This window comes from Sardina pilchardus, chromosome 16, assembly GCF_963854185.1.
Source record: "Sardina pilchardus chromosome 16, fSarPil1.1, whole genome shotgun sequence".
NCBI classification, from domain to species: Eukaryota; Metazoa; Chordata; class Actinopteri; order Clupeiformes; family Clupeidae; genus Sardina; species Sardina pilchardus.
The window spans coordinates 26,148,215-26,170,829 of record NC_085009.1 but is presented as its reverse complement, the minus strand read 5'-3'; the positions used below and the strand labels follow the sequence as shown (position 1 = coordinate 26,170,829).

The 22,615-nt window shown below is 41.1% G+C and overlaps 1 protein-coding gene and 1 long non-coding RNA gene across 2 annotated transcripts; one reads left to right on the top strand and one right to left on the bottom strand.

Moving 5' to 3' along the window:
- Positions 1 to 216: 216 nt before the first annotated feature.
- Positions 217 to 14,004, top strand: LOC134060123 (uncharacterized). Its single transcript, XR_009935135.1, has 5 exons — positions 217 to 356; positions 9,745 to 9,847; positions 10,204 to 10,280; positions 13,326 to 13,365; positions 13,708 to 14,004. It is a non-coding gene; the product is annotated as an uncharacterized LOC134060123 (long non-coding RNA).
- Positions 14,005 to 21,510: 7,506 nt separating this feature from the next.
- LOC134060120 (uncharacterized) lies at positions 21,511 to 22,335 on the bottom strand. The gene has a single exon (XM_062516731.1). It carries the CDS (start codon positions 22,268 to 22,270, stop codon positions 21,830 to 21,832), a length of 441 nt encoding a protein of 146 aa, XP_062372715.1. The 5' UTR covers positions 22,271 to 22,335; the 3' UTR covers positions 21,511 to 21,829.
- Positions 22,336 to 22,615: the final 280 nt, after the last annotated feature.

Genomic DNA, 22,615 nt, shown 5'->3' with positions numbered 1-22,615 from the left:
ATACTCGCCCCTTCCCCCTCCTCTGGGAGTACAATGGAAATTAGCCTTATACAGTAGGGCTTTGTTTTCTTATCACTTGTTGTGTTGTTATGACTGACTGTTTTTGTCTTACTGTATGGTGCACTGCTGTATCATCTCTTAAATTATTGTGGTCAGATAAAATCAATCAATCAATCCGTGTGTGACCGTTTAATCTTCCTCAGGAACTTCTGGCCAACAGCTGGATAGAGCGTGTGTTCAGCCATTGCGGTAGCATTGTGTACATCAGCATCCCCCGGTGCAAGTCCACAGGGCAGCCTATAGGATTCGCCTTTGTGGAGTTTGAGACTGTGGAACAGGCCCTGAAAGCCATAGAGGTGAGTGCTTATCATCATCATCACACCTCATAATCAGTGGCAGCGGCAGCCGCAGGCCAGCCAAATCCAGCCCAGGAACGCTCCAGTAAAGAATTGGTGGTAGTATAAGGTTTGTTTCCCAACAGTCAGTTATTGTGGAAAAGTATGTGCACATCCCAGGTCAAGGTGCAGAACAAGGGTAAATCATAAAAATGGAAAAAAGTTCGCACACTTGAAATCCTTCTTTCTTACTTTTATTTTCTCTAGCACAGATATACGTTTCGACCGTGTGGTCTTCTTCAGATAACTGAAGAAGAAGACCACACGGTCGAAACGTATATCTGTGCTAGAGAAAATAAAAGTAAAAAAGAAGGATTTCAAGTGTGCGAACTTTTTTCCATTTTTTGTTTCCCAACAGAAAAACACAAACAAAACATGATCCCACATGACCCTACTCTAGAGACCCTTTTTTTTAAAGTGGTGTGGCTCCTTTAAGTGCATTTTGTGAATGTTTGCTTCTCAGCAAGAGAGGGAAAGAGGGACGTTGCTGCTACTGCTGCTGCAGAGCATGCCTAATTGTTGGCAAAGCAGAGTTGGAGTGAAGGAGACAGCATTGCTTAAACTATTGGCCATTGAATAAAGCGGTGATTTCTCATGCAATATCTTGCATCTTGCCTGTTGCTCACGGCCTACTGTTGAATTGAATGGGAAGTGATGACTTCGGTCGTGGAGGTAATGATCCGGCCATCGCGGATCCTCCTGCTAAGGATTTTAGTCAAGCGACCTTGGGTACCATGAAAGGCACTATAAAAGTATAAGTTATTATTATTATTATTATTATTATTATTAGTGTGATGGTAGTAGTGTACAGTGATGTGTAGCACCCCCCCCCTTTCTGATTTCTTCTATTTTTGCATATTTGTTTCAATAAAATGTTTCAGATAATCAAGCTAATTCTAATATTAGACGAAGATAACCCGAGTAAACACAAAATGTTGTTTTAAAATTATTATTTAATTTATTGAGTTATCGAACCCTACCTGGCCCTCTGTGAAAAAAGACTTTTATTTGCTGACTTCAGTTCAGCTTTTTACAAAATGCAGCCCCACATTCTAATTGAACGACTAGCCTCATATTTTAAGCCACCCAAGCAGATCCTACTACTAGTTGAACAAATAGAAGGCAGCAGGTCTATGTAAATGGAAACATGTCCTCTGTCTTGGTATCCAACACAGGCTCTCCCCAGGGCTGCGTGCTGTCCCCCCTGCTTTTCATATTATACACTGACAACAGCAGGTCATCTTGGGAGAACAGCTTCTTGGGGAAGTTTTCAGACAACTCGGCCCTGTTGTCTCTTCTCCAGGGTGGTCAATCTGACCATGGCAGAGCCCTTACGGAGTTTGTCGGATGGTGCGATGACCGCTTCCTCGACCTAAATGTGTCTAAAACTAAAGAGCTCATCATAGACTTTAGGAAGCACAGGGAGGACCCGAAACCGAGCCTGATACATAATAAAGATGTTCAGATAGTCCAAACACATAAGTGCTTAGGTACAGTGTTTGACCCGCAACTTAAATTCAGTGAGAATACAGATAGCGTAATTAAGCGAGCAAATTAAAGAATATATAATGAGGAAGATTAACTCTTTTGGTGTCTGTAAACAAATTATATGCACATTCTATCAAGCCTTCATTGAGAGTCTATTAACATTTTCTTTCATATGTTGGTTTAATGGACTATCTGTGAAAGACAAAAAGAGCTTGAGCATTGTTAAGATATGCTCAAAAATCACTGGTACCCAGCTAGAAGATCTCTGTTCTCTCCGGAAAACACGGGTAGCTCAGAAAGCAGAGAAAATATTGTGCCAACCAAATCATGTGTCAAGTCATGGATTGGTTAGCATGCAGTCAGGTCGGTATCATGTGCCAGTACGTGAAACTAAGGCGGGGCCTAATAAAGTCTTCAGAATCTGAATCTGAATCTGAAAAAGTAACTGCCCCCATAGTTACAAAATTCAACATCACTAGACACACCCAGGTATGATTACTGTCAACCCTGTTGAATCTTAACATCACAATGCAATTTTTTTGTCACTTTAAAATGTGCACTTTTTAAAACGTATTTAAAATAAAAAAATAAAAAAACTTGTGATTTATCTGTATTCAATAAATTGTGTTAGACAACATGGTTGGTGAGAATGAATGTGGTTTAACCAAATAAAACAAAGAAAATATTAGTTGCCATAAGGCTGGTCACAGGACGTCGAAATGAAAATTAACAAGATCAAATGAAAATGAAACACATTTTGGACATTCCGACTTTGTTCTAAATGTGATAGGCCTACAGTTCAGTATTTGAGCATATTTAACACCTGCAGTATTCAACCAGTTTGCAGGACACAAAAAGCATGTGAATGGCTGTTTATCATTTAGACAGCCATTCAGTGGAATAGTCTATAGCAGTATGCAAACTCTCTGTTGAACTCTGGGAGATGTTTTAGTTCATGAGGACAAAGTAATCACTTCAAACGATGTAAAAATATATATAGGCCTAATGAAAAATTGTTACATTTAAACTATTTTTGTCTTCCTTGAAAGTAAAAAACAAAACAAAACAATGCAAAACAGTATGTGCAATGTAAAATATATTTAAGTTGGCTTACGCTATACTGTCTTTTAATGCTGGTCATAATGGTGGTACTTGGAGAGTCAATTGTTCTCTGAGGTGGTACTCATTGTGAAAAGTTTGAGAAACACTGGTGTATAGGAACCTCCATTCCAAGCACACACCTGATGGGCTGTAGTTAGCAGGTGCGTATCCCACAAAAGGCACCTGCTGCAAATAGCCTATAGACCTACATGCAAGGCACACATTTGATGGGCTGTACTTAGCAGGTGCGTATCCCACAAAAGGCCTTTGCCATTGGGGGAGGGAATGGGATGGGGAGAAGGGATGCTTTTGGGAAAATAAACTATATAAAAACTAGAAAAGCACTTGGAGAGCGCAGACCTCTCCGCCAAGCAAAAACATAACCTGGATCCAGACGGTGATACAGATCACTCTCAAAATTTAATCTTCCTTGGGTGTGTTCAGACCTTCCCTGAAAATGTAATCGAAAATCCATCCATAACCTTTTGAGTTATCTTGCTAACAAACAGACCAACAATCAAGCAAACAAACCCCTATGGAGACGTAACCTACTTGGCGGAGGTAATGAACCATTTCACCGTCATGTTTGTAATACCAACAATAGGCAACGTGCTTTTCTTTAGCCTACATGTGCGCTCCGTGTGCATTCGGGCTTGTTTACAGGTCACGTCATGCAATATATAGCACATAAAAGAGTTCACAACTGCAGGTGTACGTAAAATGTAATTTTATTTATTTACAACAGTTGGCACAACAGTATGCCTGTAGGGTGACCAAACGTTCCTGCCTTCCAGCCCCCGTTTCCACGGATAAATGCAGAAAAAATCTACATTTATCCCAAGCTAGATGAAGCATCAAAGTGTTACATTATTGATAGCTAAACTTGAATTGTCCATGGATTTTTCATGAAATTGCAATCAAAGCATGCACACATCCAATTAAAAAAGGGGTGCAGGACAAAAAGCCAAGTACTAAGTCAAGAGAGAAGTCCGCTGCAACCAGAATTTTGCTCCCAATTTTTTTTTAATTAAAAAAAAAAAAAACGTGATGTTTCGGGCGTGTAAGCCGCTCCTCAGACGTGGATTGTTCATGATCATTCCTGCGGCGTGACGGTTATGATGGACTCTCTGATGCGCTCTGCGCTACCCGCCTGCGGCGCATGTAGGACCTCTGGGTCCGTCTTCGTCTCCGTCTCTTCATCCTCCGCATTTCCGCCTGCTGTTGACTCTGGGCAAACCATAGAAGCAGTGCAGCTCTCTTTCTCCTGGCACGGATTCGCTCACGACGACGTTCATTGTCGTAATGTGCTCGAATTGCCTGTAGGTCACGCTCCAATCTTTCATCGATGTTGCGGATGTTGTGGACGCAACGGATGACATCCTGCATTGTAGCAGCAACTTTCGACATGATTGTCGCCGTGTATTCCCCCTCCATGCTGTCTGTGGTAAAACAAAAGCAGTACTACTACCAGCCCTGTGATGGCGGGCACTTATATTCTGTGTCAAATCCCGCCTCTTGCGAACTTGGGCCCTAGGTCACATCCTACCCCCTGCTAGTCCCCGCCCCTCACTCGACCACTCAGAGATTCTGCAATGGACGGTATGTCGTTCACACATACTGTAGGTCAGTGTAAGATCAGTATGATGGTCCGCAGGTTAGCATCATATCTGAATCACCCGTTTGCCGAAACTTGACAAAGGCTTTTTGCCGAAAAACGTCGTTAAAAATTAAAAGTGGCATCAGGACAAGAGTGTGCGGCCTCCTCCTTCATCCTCAGTGGTAGTGTGATGGTCTGGGGCTGCTTTACTGCTGCAGGGCCTGGGCAACCAGTTTAAAGCAACACTAAAGAGTTTTTCGTACCTTAAAGAGACCCTATGCAACTTTCTGCAGGAGACGATCGATCCTTGTTAACATCTGGAAGTCTGAGACGAAGAACCACGCTTGCAATTTATATATTTAAATATAGCCTATACATGTATGAATATACACGCTAAAGCTGTCGGGGAAGCTCTGCAGAGAAAATGCAAGCATAAAACGAGCGAAAACGAAAAACGAAAACGAAACCAGAGATGAAATCGCCAATCCTGCATAGTTCCTCTTTAAAATAATGTTTCCAAAATCATTTGAGTGGTTCATCAACATGTACCAGGGTGAACGGCCCTCTATCTGCTATAACCGCACTACGTAACTTGATGAGGTGGGGTAGTGTATCTGTACTGTAGTTTGATGAAATAAGACATCAGAAACTACAAATTTGACTTGCTTCGATGTCGCAATACATCATACTTTCATAAAATCGTGCAACATACAGTATTCTACCTTGTCTGTTATTTACTGGATAAACAAATAGCGTGTACGACAGAGGAAAAGTGCTTTAGTGTTGCTTTAAGATTGGCCTAGTCAAAGTCTGGGCTGATTGAGATGCTGTGGTGGCATGACCTTAAAAGGGCAATTCATGCTTGAAAACCTTCCATTATGGCAGACTTAAAGGAATAGTTCGGAATTTTGGACATAGGACCTCATTTCCAACTTTACCGAGGTGATATAGGTCGGTGGAGACCGTGTTTATCGCGTTTAGCCCCTTCCTTCAGTTGCAGCGTCCCCCTTTGCTAACGCTGGTTTTGAGCTAACACATTTCTACGGTAACATCAGTCTGACATCAACAACAGTCTTACTCACTCCACCGCACACCCGAGACAAGTCAATTAAATCGTCGGACTATCGATATACATGTCCGTGTTGATAGAATAATTTTAGAAATAAAACTAACCTTGCAACTCAATGATTTATTACATTTTGAGGGACTAGTTTCCCAATATCAATCCGCCACTGCCATACAGGGAACAAAGTAGGCTATTGCAATGCGATGCAAGGTTCGTTTTACTTCTAACATGGTTCTATCAACACTAGGCATGTGCATCGATAGTCTGACGTTAAAATGTATTTGTTTCGGGTGTTCTGTGTAGTGTTTTCAGTGGCAGGCTCAGTGGCGGTTCTAGACTGAATTACTCCCCAGGCGAGATCCTCCACGAGCGCCCCCATGAGTGTTTTTTGACGCACTTTGCGTCAGTCGGGCTCATAGGGTTAAGCGCTCGTGCCGCCCCATACAAGATGCCGCCCCGGGCGACCCCGTTGACTTGCGTTATCTTGGCACCAGATTAGCACGAGATGAACGCTGCAAGTCATAGGAAGGGCAGAAATTCACTGGAAATGGTCTTCACCGACCTATATCACCCAGACTGAGTTGGAAATGAGGTCCTATGTCCAAAATTCCGAACTATTGCTTTAAAACAATTCTGCAAAGAAGAGTGGGCCAAAATTCCTCGCTGTAAGTGACTTGTTTGGAATTGATTGCTGTCCTTGTTCTCAACCAGTTATTAGGTTTAGGGGGGCAATTACTGTTTCACATGGGTTATATAGGTTTTGAATAACTCATTACGTTCGATAAATTAAATGGTAATTTAAACGCTGCATTTTATGTTTACTCACATTGGATGATCTGAAACATTTAAGTATGACAAAAATGGAAAAATCAGGAAGGGGGCAAATGCTTTTTCACGGCACTGTACATTACTGATACATTTTAGAAAAGAGGCACTCTAAAAAATGCTGGGTTAAAAACAACCCAAATTTAGTTATTTTCAACCCAACTGCTGAGTAAAATGGGGTCCAACACAGCATTGGGTTATCTTAACCCAGCAAATTGGGTTATTCAATTTAACCCAGCGGATGGGTTGATATTTTAACCAATGTGTTGGGTTATTTTGACACGAATGTTTAGTTAAATTTACATAATGTTTGGGTTATATTTGAAACCAAATCCCAAAAAAATCCACTGGTTCATTTTTAAAACACTTCACTTAAATAGCCAAACTTAAAGTCACACATTTTGTTGACAGCTTGGATACAGACAATATATTATATGAGAAATGGGCAAGAATAGCCATGCAATGAAATAAAACAGAAATGATTATTTATTTTATACTTTTCTTTATTTTTGAACAGTCTGTGATAGGCTACTTCCATGAAGGCAGGCAGATTCCACGGTCCGTTTCGGGGGTCAGCCCTGTCAATCAAAGAAAAAAAAAGAATAAGTTATTTACAGAGCTTTATATCAAGACTTCCATGAACCATTATCAATGAATGATGTTGACAAACATTAAAAATCCACCAGGAGACCTAATATTATGGCGTTGTTTGAATCCTAATACAGGTAATACAAAACGTGCGTTTGGAGATGAGCTGGATAAAAAGCAGGCTAATAAACGTAATTTCAGTAGTGGCGATGCTAACGTTAGCTAGCCAATGTTAGCACGTTATTCAGTCAGTGGATCCAAGGTGTTTGTAACGCTACTACCAAAATACACCAAATAAGTAACATGGCTATAATATGAAGCTACCCTAAATTAGTTAATAAGATGTTGTTTGCCATGATTATTACCGTCAGTTACGTGTGTTGGGCAGAGACTACTTCGCTGTAGCCTAGCTAACATTAGCTGATAAACCTCAGCTGCACCACAAAGCATAATTTTGTTACTTGTCTGCTAACGTTACCTACAGCTGTTGCTAATTTTAGTTCGTTGTAAAAGTTCGTTTTGTTTCTGTTCAGCGGTTCATACCCAGTGAACACAGAACTGTGTTTTTTATGAGTCTGTCTTTGTGTAGATTTAACATGAACAGATATTGTAAGTTAATGTTAACTTAGCTTAACTGCTAGCTAATAGCTGTCATGCTTGAGGCTGAATGAAATCGTCAGGCAGAATATCAATATTCATTCATATCACAAAGGGTATGTCTCTGGGTGGACTTTTAAAATCCGTCTGGATTTCTTTTTAAAATGCAGAAGTTAAAAACAGATACATACCTTCCGAAATCGCCTGATTTCCATTGCATTTGTTGGCAGCAGCTGCTGGACTGGACGGTTGAAAGAATATGTCTACCGATTTTTTTCTTCAACCTCTCAAATAACTATGCAGCTGTGTTAAATTCACCCAGGTGCTGGGCAGTGTGCTCCACATCAGGTGGGGGAGAGGAGGGGCACAGTCCTAAATGGTCAACCCAGCAGCGCTGTACTATCAACCCAACAAGCTGGGTTACAGAAATGACCCAATACGAGTTAAAACAACCCAATAAAATGACCCAGCAGCCTCAACCCAGCGGTTTGGTTGAAAAAATAACCCAGCATTTTTTAGAGTGGGAGGTACATGAACTTATTTCCCTCAGTAGCCTATGGTACAGCTTATAGCTTAGTTACCTTGTGCATGAATATGACTTGACGTTTTGTAGCCTACATTTCCATCAGTCTATAATCTTTTACCCCATCTTTACTAAGGGAACCCTTCCGAGATAGAACCCTTTCTTCTTTCACAAAAGCTTACGACACAGATCACTTGGAGGTGCAAACAACATCAAGAGTTTTGGTTGATTTGACATCAGCTAACTTCGAAACAGGCACTTCACTTTAGATAGCCAGTGGCAATACTTTATAGGAGTGATTAACACCAAACAATCTACACTGGAGTAACTGTATATTTGACACCTCTGAATGGCTATGAAAACGGTGCTTCATTATTCAAATGAACAGTCCTACTGTTCCTACTAGAGTAGGGACATCCCTCGCCATCTTCAAAAAATGTCTGAAAAAAACCCCAGCTCTTCAGAGAACATCTCCTCTCATAGCACTACTACAGACAATTGCACTCATTGATGCACTTATTACACTCATTGATGCACTTATTGTGGTTTTTAATTTGTTGTTAGAATTTGATTTTGATTTTATTTGGATCCCCATTAGATGATGCAAAAGCACCAGCTACTCTTCCTGGGGTCCACACACAACATATAATAGACAAGAAAATCAACATACAATTAAGAAATCAACATACAACACAACAGATATAAAAACAGGAAAAGAAAACACTTTTCCTGGGGTCCAAACAAGAAATCAACAAGACAACATATATATATATATATATATATATATATTAAAAAAAAAACACATAAAAGAAAAACAGAAAAATAATGACTAACTAAGCCACCAACACACAACACAGACAAACCACAACAAGAGATGAAGTGACAAAAAGGAAAAAGTACATGTGAGTTAATAAAATATCAGTAGTACTGTAGGCTACATACTAGGGTTTAGTGCAATCAATCATAAGGTGCTGCTTTACTTGTTTTTTGAAACTGACTTTGCTCTGGATTATTGATATCTGAAGTTAGAAGTGCTCTTAAAAGCTTAAATGTCTTTACCATGTTGTAATTTGCTTTGGTTAAAAAGTGTCTGCCAAATGTAATGTAATGTAATGATCTCCATGGCGATGCAGCATTTGCTTGCACCTCTCACAGCATGGCATACCTGGTTGCCACCTTGCTGCCTCCCAAATACGCCCACCAATGCCCACATATTGGTGTAAAAGACTGCTTTGAGAGTTGAGAGGCCGACTGCTCGTACCGTCGATGTTGAATTTGGGCGTCTGACGGAAGCTGATCTGACCAAAAGTGATTTGACACTCTTTTTCTGTTCGGGTTTGCAAATTATTATTATTTTTTGTGATCACAGAATTGGGCGGCGCTGTAGACTGTTTAATGTTATTATCGCAATTAATATGTCGTCATAATCATCTTCGTCAGCATGACATGTCACACATACCGTCATTTCCCGACTATTTGCTGCATCCCTCTCTTTCTCTCCCTTTCCCTCTCTCTCCCTCTTGTTTCTCTCTCTCCCTCTTGTTTCTCTCTCTCCCTGTCTTAGTCCATGAGTGAGATCCCACCCAGAACTACCATGGAGTATGATGTCTCCGCTACTGCCCCCCCACGAGACTAGAAAACGGCCCAACTCACATCTGATGTTGCCGGTGTGACATGACTCAGAGTAAACCTCAGAGTTTAATCTCTAATCTGTTATCTTGATTGGCCACTAAACCTACCAAGAATATACCTATAATTAATGCAATTAGTAACACCCGGCCTGCTATTCATATCATGCCAAGTAAAAGTTGGAGAGCACTGCCATTTTTCATTGATCGATGTGTTTTTCCCAAGGAAAGGGAAGTCTAGTCAGCTGATGCGCATGCTTTTTCTTTAAATTGAAAATGTATCGAATTATTTGCGTGTCTGCTGTATGTTTACGCACATGTTCATATTTGATTGTTCATATTTCATGTTTGCTGTTTTGTTTGTTTGTTTGTTTGTTTGTTTGGGACAAGTGAAGAGGGCTGTAAGAAGGAGACTCCTAAAGGCCCTCAGTTTGAGAGCGGGCTGATTGTTTCCATCGATCATTTAAAAAGGGTATGAATAATTTTGGACACACCATTTTTCAGAATTTGTTTTTAATTGAATTGAATACTTTAATGTCATTGCACAGAATACAACGAAATTGGATCACAATCCTCAAGGTGCACTTAAAAAGAATATAGGGCTAATAATTTAAGACATTGCAGACACACAATCACTCATCCCCATTCTTCTGTCCTCCCATAGCCCCATAGTAGGGTGAGGGACCCACACAAAACATGCCCTCCCATTACATACATAGTACACATACAATACAACACATTCATGCTCATAGGAGTACCAGGTGAGGTAGAATGAAGGAAAAAAGTGCAAGGTTGCAATCAGTCAAGTCTTTCATGTTTAGATGAGCCGTGTGTGTGAGTGTCTGGATGTGTTCAGTGTTCGTATAGCAGTGGGATAGAAGCTGTTTTTGAGTCTGTTTGTATGTGACAAGATGGACATGAAGCGTTTGCCAGAGGGCAGCAGTGCAAATATGTGATGTCCGGAGTGTGTGGGGTCTTTTAGAATGGTTTCAGTTCTGGTGGTGCAGCGGGAGTGGAAGACATCCTGCAGAGAGGGCAGGGAACAGTTTGTGATCTTTTGGGCGATGTTAATGATGCGCTGAAGGGCCTTCTTGTCTGCTGCTGAGCAGCTGGTGTACCAGGTGGAGACGCAGTAGGCCAGCACGCTCTCAATGGAGCAGCGGTAGAAGGACACCAGCAGTCTCTCCCCCAGATGGTGTTTCCTGAGTGTTCTCAGGAAGTGGAGTCAGTGCTGGGCCTTCTTGACCATGTGTTGGGTGTTGGTGGCCCAAGAGAGGTCCTCAGTGATGTGCATGCCCAGGAATTTGAAGGCTGGAACCCTTTCCACACATTCCCCCTTGATGCAGAGGGGCTCCAGTGCTGGTTTTTTTCTGCGAAAGTCCATGATTATTTATTTTGTTTTGGGTGTGTTGAGGATGAGATTGTTGACCTCGCACCACCCCACCAGTCTGCGGACTTCATCTCGGTAGTCGGCCTCGTCTCCCCCTGAGATGAGGCCAACCACGGTTGTGTCGTCCGCATACTTGACGATGGTTTGTTGGGTGGGTCGGGGTGCAGTCATGGGTGTACAGAGAGTACAACAGAGGGCTCAGTACGCAGCCCTGGGGAGATCCGGTGCTGAGTGTGAGTTGGGATGAGATGTATTTACCTATTTTCACTGTTTGAGGTCGGTTGGTCAGGAAGTCCATGATCCATTGGCAGATGGATGGGGAGAATCCCAGGTTGGTGGGTTTGGTGATCAGTCTTTCTGGTATGATGGTGTTGAAAGCAGAGCTGTAGTTGATGAAGAGCATCCTCACATAGGTCCCCTGGTGTTCAAGGTGGGACAGTGCACTGTGGAGCGCAGTGATGATGGCATCTTCTGTAGACCTTCTTGCTCTGTATGCAAACTGGTGTGGATCAAAGGAGGGTGGGAGACAGGCTAGGATGTACTGCTGGATCAGCCGCTCAAAGCACTTGGTGATCACTGGTGTGAGTGCAACTGGGCGGTAGTCATTTAAGATGGTGATTGTGGATTTTTTAGGCAGGGGGTTTATTGTTGCAGATTTGAGGCATGGCGGGACGGTGGCTTCAGATAAGGAAAGGTTGAAGAGCCTCATGAAGATGGCTGAGAGCTGTGGCGCGCAGGCTTTCAGCACCCTTCCTATGACCCCGTCTGGCCCAGCAGCTTTTCTGGGGTTGATTCTGCTGAGCGTCCTTCTCACCTCATCCTCCTGAATGGTGACTGTGTGGCCGTTGCTGTGGGTGGGCGGGGGTGTGCTGTCATTCCTGCCACTGGTGGTGTTCACCTGAAAACGTGCAAAGAAGCAGTTGAGCTGTTCTGCTATTGAGGTGTGGCCTTCTTCAGTTGTGCTCCTGCTGCCCCTGTAGTTGGTCATCTGCTGGATGCCCTGCCACGCCCTCCGTGGGTTGTTGTTGTTGAAGTGGTCCTCAATTCTCCTCTTTGATGCCTCTCTTCAGTCGGGCTCTTGCAGAGCTGTAGAGTGCATGGTCAATTAAATAAATACTAAAAAAGTTTTCATCTTTTAAAGAAAAGATGAAAACACTTCTTGCAGCCAGTAAATCCTGTTCGTGTTTTGGCCTGCTGTGCCACCCTCCCAATTTAGCAGTCACACAGCTAGTAGTATTTCAACCTTTGGATTGCCAGTTTAGCCCACCTACTGCTCAAATGTTTTGATTTTGGACTGCAATGCTAGTTGTCATTCTTACATACAGTACTGTATAGCATCGCTAAAGGAGAAATCCGCTGATTTTTCACATAGATCTCCATTTCTCGAGGTCACCGAGTATTGTCTGTATGAAAAAAAAAAGCTAAAACAATAGTTTTTTTACCTAGTTGCTAGTTCCAACAGCTACAGTAGCCAGTCAGCTACAGTGCTACACTCTTGGGGCATGAACATGGAGGCTCACATACATGCCCCCAGAGTGTATGGCTGTAGCTCAAGAAATTAAAAAATAAAAAAATTGCAGGATTTCACCTTTAAAGCAACACTAAAACACATTTCCTCTGTCGCACACACACTATTTGTTTATCCAGCAGATAACTGACAAGGTGGAATATGTTGCATGATTTTATGAAAGTATGATGTTTTGTGACATCGAAGCAAGTCAAATTTGTAGTTTCTGATGTCTAATATTTCATCGAACTACAGATACACTACCCCACCTCGTAAAGTTACATAGTGCGGTTATAGCCGATAGAGGGCCGTGAAATGAAAGCAGAAGTGCCGTTCACTGCCTGTTTCGAGTTGATGAACCGCTGAAATGATTTTGGAAACATTATTTTAAGGTACGAAAAACTCTTTAGTGTTACTTTTTAAAGGAAAGACCCGTAAACTTCTGCATAATTTTTTTGAGTCAGCGGAACACTTCAGGCACCCACCTCAACAAATCAAACAAGAAAATCACACACACACACACACACTCCAATCAATACTGAAAACCTTTGAAAAGTCTGTTGGTTGAAAAATATCTTTAACCACTGCTACTCCAAATCAGTTTGGTCTCTCTCCTGCAGAAATGGAATGCAAATGGAACACAACATCAGAGTAACACTGGTGAGAAGCCTCACTCCCTCCACAGACCTGTCTGGTGTAGCTAGAAGGAAAATAAGAAGATGGCAATGTTCAGAATACAGTATTTTACATGTGTGTGTGTGTGTGTGTGTGTGTGTGTGTGTGTACACATATGACTATATCAGATCCACATCATGTTGCAATGATTTCTTTATTTTATCATGAGTGAATGTCTTGATTTGCATTTAGATTAGAACAAATGTGAATGTACATTGTGTAAAGATGATTAACTGAGTCTTTCAAAAGTTACATAAAATATTTTAAACCTAAAATACTCTGACAGTTGTAATAATGGTGTAACCTGTGTTGTGTTGACAAACCCAGAAACACCCCCTTCAGATCGGGCACTCCCTCTGAAATGATGAGACACGTCATAAAGCCCTGACCATCCCCTGAACCGGTTTTTCACCCTACTCCCATCTGGCCGCAGATACAGAGCCCTGGACTGGAAAAAAGCGCACTTTAAGAAAAGTTTTGTACCCTCAGCCATCACTGCACTTAACAAACTCTGGTGACAATAATCCATCCCCTCCATTCTTTGTGTTTATGTTGTCTGCACTGTCCACTTTTGCTTGCACTGTGTTGGGGGGAGGGGAACTAAGGGAGGGGGTGTATGGTGGGTGTCACATTATATGTTATGTGTGATGTGTGATGTGTAATGTGTAATGTGCAATGTGCGATGTGTGATATGTTAAATGTGATGTGAACATCAAATGCTGCTATCTCTTTTATGGAATGTATTGATTGATGTGTGAAGAAGAATATCCTTATAGGACAATAAAGACTCTATCTATATCTACCTATCTATCTAAAGAGTGACGGTACCAATTTTCGTGGTTCCACCCACCACATAATGATTTGGCCCCTTTTTTTGTGGATAATACCCTTAAAAGTCAATGTTTATTATTTATTTGAATAAAAGATAAAGGTTATGTTAATATAATATACAGTAATATGTTACTATGTTGCAGAAGCCTGTGACAAGACATGGGCGTCATAAGAGACCTTTTGCTGTACGCATTTTACCATTCTAGATCCAGAGGCGGACATTCCTTCCACAGAGTAAAAGTCCTGCCATATATTCTTTCTACCTGTGCACTTGACTCAGGTGATATCACTAATTATCTGATCTACCTGGCAGCTAATTAGGAGGAGCTGGTTTACTAAATGGCTGGATCAAACACTTGGCAGGACTTTTACTTTCTGAACCCAGAATGTCGGCCTCTGTTTAGATCTATAGCTAACTGGATTTTATGATTTACTATTAACTTGACAAAGCATAGTATTAAAGGTGCACTCACATTTTTAGCCCTCCGTAGATACAATATAGCCTACATTTGATACGTAGATAAGTCGCTGGTAGAGACCTCAGATATCACCTAAGACAGCATATTGTGTTTGCAATAATGGTTTATCAGATAATGCATATCAATGTCTTGGTACAAAATCTAATAAAAAAAAGTCTACCATTGTTTGGGCCGGAAATAATACAACTACGTATAATACAACTGCGCAAACATACCAGTGCACAGCGGTGTAGGGCACTTGCAAAGACCAGGGATTCTCAATTTGGTTTCAGTGCCAGCCAGGGTCCCCTTGTGAAAGAGACATTTTTCTGAGGACCCCCATATAATTGTATTTTGACAATGTGGACCAACAGGAATGGTTCATAGTCACCTGAGAGAAATGGTAAATACTGTAGATGCAGAAGTCTGGAGACACAAACCATTTCTCCATGCCCTTCTTTCCCTCTACTTATCCAGACTAGGATATTACCATAGAAACGTATTATTTTCCAGGCTTTCCATATGAGTAGGAACCCTGCAAGGAGTTATTGGGTCACCTTTCTTAGAATGCTCTGTGTTCCCCCCACAAGACCTTGCATTGTGTTAAAAAAATCCGTCAGTGTCCAGAGTATAGTAAAAACGTGCAGTTTATATGTCTGGGTGGAGAGGTTGGAACAGATAGATAGATAGATAGATAGATAGATACTTTATTGATCCCCAAGGGGAAATTCAAGGGGGATGGAACAAGAGGGATGGAAGTCACATTTCACAGAGTTGCAGAGACGCAAAACCAGCTGTGCCTAAGCTGTGGCGGCTCTCAAGACCCATGGTCAAGAGGGCAGCCGTTAGCCGTGACCTACCGGGGCAGCCGTGGCCTACTGGTTAGGGCTTCAAGCTTGTAACCGAAAGGTTGCCGGTTCGATCCCCGACCAGTGCTGAGGTGCCCTTGAGCAAGGCACCTAACCCCTCACTGCTCCCCTTGAGCAAGGCACCTAACCCCTCACTGCTCCGGATTAGTGTGTGCTTCACCTCACTGTGTGTTCACTATATGCTGTGTGTGTGTGTGTTCACTAATTCAACAGATGGGATAAATGCAGAGTCCAAATTCCTTGTATACCCAAGTATACATGGCGAATAAACCTGATTTGATTAAGAGGGTCAAGATTTGCTCTTATGAGCAAATGAAATAAATAGTCATGTCTACAGCGGAAATTGAACGCGTCGACGTGATTTTCACTTCTAGTGAGGCTCTTTGCAATGTTTCACCAGACATTAGTATTAACTTAAAGGGACACTTCACTGATTAGCATTAAGCTTTGTATCTTTAGAAAACCAGTCATATTTTTAAATGGTCATGCATCATTCCCTCAGTTTGCCTTGAGATGGGAGAAATACGGATTTCAATGTTGGACTTCCTGCTTTCAATGATGTAAAAATCATCTCTCTCCCATCTGAAGGCAAACTGAGGGAATGATGCACGACCATTCAAAAACATGACTGGTTTTCTAAAGATACAAAGCTTAATGCTAATCGGTGACGTGTTAGTCAGGGGGCCAATTCTGAAAAGGGCTTCCGTTAAGACTTTTGCGGACATGTTTTGGTACAAGCGGTCAACCTATTTTTTTAGTTAGAAGACACCCATAGGTAAGATATTATGGTGGTTGTCAAGCAAAATTATTATTTTTTTGACTTGTGCAAGCAATTTCAGGCCATTTTTTTGGTTTCCTGCTCAACATGACATGCCAACGATAAATGTTGAATATCTCCACAACCACAAGGACCATATAGATAAAAATGGTATGGAATGAAAGCTAACACTCGTGGGATGTCTGCTGAAGTGTCAGAATTAACATTTACTGTACAGTATAAGAGACAACAGACCTAGAACATGAAAAAAACAATCTCTGCCTAAAGAGAACCAGTTTTCAAAGTAAATATCAGATTGGAAACATAACATAGCATTCCAAAACCTCTATCAATCAGTACCCCTATCTATGGGAATGAGTCAAGCCAAGTTTAAAGCTTGTAGGGAGAGACAGTGCACTGCTGAACATGTTGTAATACTTTAATGTTATGGCGAAAATGTAGAACTGTAGATGGTGGTCTATGGTGCTATTTGACTTCATTAATGTACCAGGTTGTGACAAATTGTGTTTAATGGACATAATATCACTATAGTTATCAATTCTACCCAAACATAACTGCTCTCTCAGTTCTTTAGGATTAGAGGTTAGTAACTAGTTAGTAGTAATACCTTTGTAATAGTCGTATGGCAAAGGCATTTTTCCCCATCCAAGCAGTGGTGCTCGGGTATAGGCAGCCAACAGAAGAAGGCACATGAAGGATGGCATGCTTTCCCCCCAGCTTTTAACCACAGAGGTCAGGTGCTTGGAGCTTGGTGAGTACAGGTCAGGTGCTTGGAGTTGACGATATGTGGATGTGAGGAAAGTGGAAGTCAGTGCAGTACCAGGCAGTGTCGATGTCCCTGACCAGGACTCAGACTGAGCACATGGACATGGTCCCTGGGTACCTTCTGTTGGCTGCCTACCTGAGCACCACTGCTTGGCTGCACTGGAAAACCCGGGAAGTTAACTTAAGTGTATATAAGTCATTCAGCTGAGTTATTTCTATGTGTGTAGTTTGTGTTGGGATAACTTTAAGGAGTCAAGTAAACTACTGTATACTCATTTTATTCACCTAATTTCAACTTGAGTAAAATACAGTCATGGCTGAAAGTGTTGGCACCCATGTTAAAGTTGACTAAAAAGAGGAATATAAAATCATCTTTTGGAAATTGATCTTAATGCCTTAAGTAATAAAAGTAGAACATATCCAACCTTTAAGGACACCAACGTTCTATGTGAATGAATAATGTATCATAAATAAATAAATGTATTGGCACCCCTATGTAACCCTATGGGAATTTAACACAAAGGGTTAACATAGGGGCAGGCAGATTTTTAAAGGCCACTTATTTCATGGATCCAGGATACTATGCATCCTGATAAAGTTCCCTTGACCTTTGGAACTAAAATAGCCCCACATCATCACACACCCTTCACCATAACTAGAGATTGGCATGGTGTTTTATTCAGTTGGCCTATTAGCTGGTTTGATTTGCATTGAGCTCAATGAGCATCAAACAGGCTAATATGGCTAACTGAAGAAAACTGAACAAAACACCATGCCAATCTCTAGGTATGGTGAAGGGTGTGTGATGATGTGGGGCAATTTTAGTTCTAAAGACCAATGGAACTTTATCAGGATGCATAGTATCCTGGATCCATGAAATAAGTGGCCTTTAAAAATAAAAATCTGCCTGCCTCTATGGGAGTTGAGAACATAGGGTTAACATAGGGGTGCCAATACGTATGACCCCAGTCTTTTAAGGAAGAACATTTATTTATTCATGATACATTATTCATTGCATGGGGTGCCAACACTTTCAGCCATGACTGTATATGCCACTCATTTCAATTAGGTAATCATGGCAAGAAGTATATTCACAATAAGAAATGGCTGACCACACATTACATTTCCCAGAATGTCACTGTCCATAGTATTCTTAACACATTATCACATATTAATCTTGACTGAAATTGAATCTTAAATGCAATAGTTAAACTATATTTACGGCTATACTATAGCTGTTATGTTATTGTGTTATTTACATTGACACCACACACCATCAAGCAGATGACTATCCATAACAGACTTGGCCTGTGGGCTGATTTTAAAATCTTAGATCACTTGTAATGCTTCTGACAGACGTAATGATAATCTGAAGATACAGTATATCATGATGGCCAGTACTGCCATGGTGATAAATATTATGTTTCACTACCATCATTCTGCAGTAATCCTATTCATTTAATAGAAATTTAAACCTATAAAAAAATCCTGAAATCTTTACTCCTGAAGCTCATATCCTGTCCATAAGAGGGGTAATATAGTTACTCAATGTAAACATGCATAATGTGTCTGTATCTCCCCAAGAGACCATACAGACAGACAATAGGAGGCTCAATCACACCATTGGGATACTCAACTTTGTGATACTTTCAAGTGACTATAGGTCAAAGTCAAATTGGGAAACGCAATCAACTTTGCATTAGGCCAAGAAAAAGTGAACTTCAAAATGTTCTTTATATTTTGAGAATGGGCTTCTCCTTAATGGTATATCTGACCATATTCTGAAAATCATCAACACAATATTTTTGCCCATCACCTGGTAAACAGTAAGAAGCCACAACTAACAGCTAAGAGAACAAATACTTATTAGAAAATCAAAGAAGCATTTACCCATAATCCATAGAAAATGATAGCTCACACATTGAGTACATTGTGTAGGCCTACATTTTTTCGTGTGTAGGCCTACATAATTCTTACTTGTCATGACAATTCACTCAAGTTGTTATTAGGTGAATAAAATTAGTGTAGTTTACTTGACTCCTTTAAGTTATCCCAACACAAAATGCAATACATACTGTACAATATACTAATAACTCCAGTTGAATGACTTATTGACACTCAAATTAAATGAGTCGCCAAACTCAAATGTCAAGGCATCCGGTTTGCTCAAATAATTTCAGATAAGTTAGCTTCCCAGGCTTTACAGTATACTCAAATAATTTGAGTTCAGTTAACTTCCCGGGTTTTACAGGGGGAAAACATACCTTTGCCCTACGACTATAACAAAGTTGTTATTGCTAACTAGTTACTAACCCCTAACCCTAAAGTAGTGAGGGAGCAGTTATGTTTGGATTGAATGAATAACTATAGTAATATGTCCATTAAATATAATTTGTGTCACAGCCTGGTATATTAATGAAGTTAAATAGCACTATACACCACCATCTACAGTTCTACATTTTCACTGTAACATTTAAATATTATAACTTGTGAAGCATTGCATGTCTCTCCCTACAAGCCTTTAACTTCGTCTTCACAACCACCCTGATATCTTACCTATTTGTGTCTTCTAACAACAAAAAAATAGGGTGACACTGACAGCTTGAACCAAAACATGTCTGCAAAAGTCTTAACGGAAGCCCTTTTCAGAATTGGCCCCCTGACACAACAGTGGCCCTTGTGGTGTGATACTCTTGTGGTATTTATTGATCATTATTTTTTAATGATCATGCTTGCACACAAGTTGGATTATATTGCACATTTGCCCAAAATTACAGTAGGTAACATGGAAGAAAAAGGAAGCACTTTGGGGGGAAAATCCGCTTTTTCCATTTTTAAGAATATAGTGTTAAAATGGACAAAATAACATTTTCTAAGCTGACAACCTGTCTAGAACTCATGTTGAGGGGTTAAATATCAATACTGGATAGGTTGTATGCTTGTACCAAAAAGTGTCCGACAAAGTTTTAATATCAGTTTTGGCCCCCTGACTATGTCCCTTTAAGGTAATCCACACATAAAAGATGCAAACATTAAAGTCAGCAGTGTTATGCTACGAATAATTTGGGCCTGAAGTGGTAACACGAAGTTCTGTTTTCAGGTCAGAAGAAAAAGCAGTAAAGATTAACACGCCGAAACTACTACCACTAAATACAAAACGAGACTCATATGAGCTGACAGAGTCTATGGGCTTTAGGAGGGGTCCAGGTGCATCCCCCCACACTACTACACTTATGTGGTATTTTATTGTAGTCTTGGTCCCAGAGTTTAAGAAAAAACAAGAAATAAACTCATTCTCACTCCTTCTAGGCCACTGAAGTCTTCCTCACAACATCTTCTCTCAGTCCCAAATGCAAACCTAAAAACTAAAGGCGATAGGGCTTTTTCTGTTGCTGCCCCTAGAATGATCTTTCTATAGAAAGTAAGGCCTGCTCCACTATCAGTATAGTTTTATATTACATCTATTTTCTTTGGCCTATGATGTGCATTCATTTCTCCCCTTGTTTGTTTATTTATCTTATTTCTATTTATTTTCAGCATTATATTAACTGGCATCTTTATTGTACATGTTCTCTAGTTCTACAGTAGTTTCAGTAACAATATGTTATTTTATCTATCTTTATTTTTGTATATTTATTTATTTTTTGTCGTTTATATTTTTTTGTATCACTTTATTATTTCCGTGAGCATCTTGGGTTAATTACATTGCGTTTAAGTGTGCTAGCCTATATAAATAAATGTGACTTGACTAAAACCTCCTCTCTGAAGGTGATAAGGTAAGACTTAGCTAATAATAATGATGGAAAGGTATATGGAATGATACAGATTTTGCAAGTTGTTTTTGCTACTTGCTATACTTACAAAACTATAATCAAAATCAGTCCGTGGGATTGATTAGTGCAGCCAATGCTCGTCCAGGTCACATACGATGACTTCCACGGCCCAGCCCCCCACAACGCTGGGACTGCCTCTGAGGTAGGTCAGAATTGTAAGAAAAAAACTTGAAATTGCAACAAAAAGTCAGATTTGCTAGGAAAACTCATTGAGAGTCAGGAATGTGACCCCAAAAAGTCTGAATTGTTAGAAAGCAAGAACCAATTCAGCGTTTTACTATTATTTTCATATTTTTATCTACTAGCGGAAATAGGCTTCCATAAGGCACGAATCTATATATATAGTTTAGCATTTTGATAACATGTGAATGCAGTAATGCACACAACTTCTCTTCATGAAGTTTTACATGTTTCAAATCCCGAATGGCCCTTCATAACATGGCGCATAGCATTGATGAAGCCTCCAGTAGGGGGAGGGGGGCGACACTTAAAAAAAAGATCGGTGTCGGGGAAGCCGGGTAACTCCCGTTTAGCCTACACCTCGCTAAAGCTAAACCTTTTGAGTCTGAACAATTATCGTACGCACACACAAAAAGTTAAATTTTAGTCTTTATTTTGATCCATTTCCAACATCACATTGCATTATATAACAGTTAGGCCAGGGCTCATTTCCTGTTCACGGAAAATTTGATCCCTGAGGAACGTTTGCAGACACACGCATCTCATTTACGTTGTAGACATACGCAGCTCATTTACAGGGTGTATTTTATCTATCCGGGGACTCTTAGGCAGAGTTAAGTGTATTACAGTCCAAGAAGAGGTTGGTCAGCGTTCTGCTTACTGCATCCTCCTTTAAAGGTTGCGCTGCGATGCAGTAAGATGTGCCCAGTTGTTTTTGGTCAGCATTATCCACGATCACCAGCCTCCGCCGCCGCCGCCGTATGAACCACTGCCGCCTCCATATCCACCGCCACCTCCGTATCCTCCTCCACCTCCTCTGCCACGACCACCGCGGTATCCGCCGCCACCTCCGTATCCGCCGCCACCTCCGTATCCACCGCCTCCGCCGCCTCTGTAGCCGCCGCCTCCGCCACCACCACCGCCAGGCTTTCCGGCCCTGTCCACGCGGATCGTTCTTCCGTCGACAGACTCTCCATTCATTCCCGCCAAGGCGTCTTTCGCATCTTCTGGATTGTCGAATGTGACGAAACCAAACCCACGCGGTTGCTGGGAGTCCCGATGTCTGGCAACGTGGACGTTTGAGATGGCCCCGTACTTAGAAAAAGCGTCTTCAAGGGACTGCTCCGTTGTGTCGAAGCTAAGTCCGCCGACGAACAATTTTCCCTCGTCAGACATGTTGCTGCTGTACCCCTCGTGTGTCGTTGAGGAAAAGGCTGTTCTTCGTGATGTCCGCCTGAATCTGGGGCTCGTGACCAAACCTTCCGCTATTTCGTCGGTTTTTATTGGCAGTTCGAGAACGAGGTGCATTGTGGTGAATATCTTCCCGCCCCCTTTTCTTAAATTTTTCGCGCTACCTTGTAACGTCATCAACGAGCGACAACCGGCTTCCCATTTGATAAGCCTGTAATATTTATAAAAAAGTGATTTGTAACCGAATTACACCAATAAGTAAAAACACAACACGTGTTATATTATCATATATTTCCATATAAGATGTATCAATTTGTTTAATTACCGAAA

Coding starts and splice junctions, on each gene's coding strand:
- LOC134060120 (XM_062516731.1), bottom strand. CDS start 22,270: ATGTCTGACGAGGGAAAATTGTTCGTCGGCGGACTTAGCTTCGACACA.